The following is a 789-nucleotide window of genomic DNA, read 5'->3' on the forward strand; positions in this document are numbered from 1 at the left end:
GCCCTCGGTATGTAACAAGGAAAATAAATTGGGGGGGGGACGCAACTTATATACTATTATTTATGAACTTACTATCATAAATTCATAATATCCCATAAAATTCTAGGGAGTAGTATCCATTTAATGCGCGCGCTACATTTTCGTCGTGATGAATGAATGTAATGATTGTTTCCTCCTCGTAAAAGGTGCTGGAGAAGGTTACGGCAGGTTGCCACGGCGACAGCGTCTGCCTGGGCGATCCGTGTGGCGCGGAACTGGTGAAGGAGGCGGCAAGCGTCTGTCAGAAGTTGACTGCAGTGCAAGGGCAGAGGCGTGCGCTAGTAGATGCCAAAGTACATCGGGTATGTCACTGTTAAGATAGTTTCCACCGGAGCATCATTGGTGTTTGCGCGAGATGGGATAGAGGACGTTGATGTAGTAGGGTAAACATGTTAGAAATGAAAAATACACCGAAATTATGTGAGGGTGGCTGCAAGTAGGGTTTTTGAGAAAGTGGTTGGTGCTGGAGATGTAAAATTGAGTTAAAGTAAATATATTACGGGTATGTATGAAATATAATTATGTACGTTTGTTATTGACATTTAATATCTGTGAATGAACCAAGAGTAAATTAAATGGGGTGAGGGTTTGTGCTTCTAAACTATTTTCCAATTTACCGGCGCTGCCAAACCATGACAGTGTAGCGTAGTGAATTGTGATATTGGAACACGCAAGAGTTCAGTAACAATAGATGTAACTATCACTATAATAGATGTAACTATCACTATAATAGATGTAACTATCACTATA

General features: G+C 41.1%; 1 protein-coding gene across 1 annotated transcript in view; it reads left to right on the plus strand.

The window, feature by feature from the left end:
• The window catches only part of LOC106807237 (serine/threonine-protein kinase Nek10-like), an 18062-nt gene that overhangs the window by 4272 nt on the left and 13001 nt on the right, over positions 1-789 (plus strand). Inside the window, exon 4 of the mRNA XM_014809525.1 lies at positions 186-341. Within this exon, the coding sequence (XP_014665011.1) occupies positions 186-341 (156 nt within the window). The remainder of the gene's footprint in view (positions 1-185; positions 342-789) is intronic.

The sequence above is a fragment of the Priapulus caudatus genome, unplaced genomic scaffold (genome assembly GCF_000485595.1).
Source record: "Priapulus caudatus unplaced genomic scaffold, Priapulus_caudatus-5.0.1 Scaffold202, whole genome shotgun sequence".
In the NCBI taxonomy this organism is placed as follows: domain Eukaryota; kingdom Metazoa; phylum Priapulida; class Priapulimorpha; order Priapulimorphida; family Priapulidae; genus Priapulus; species Priapulus caudatus.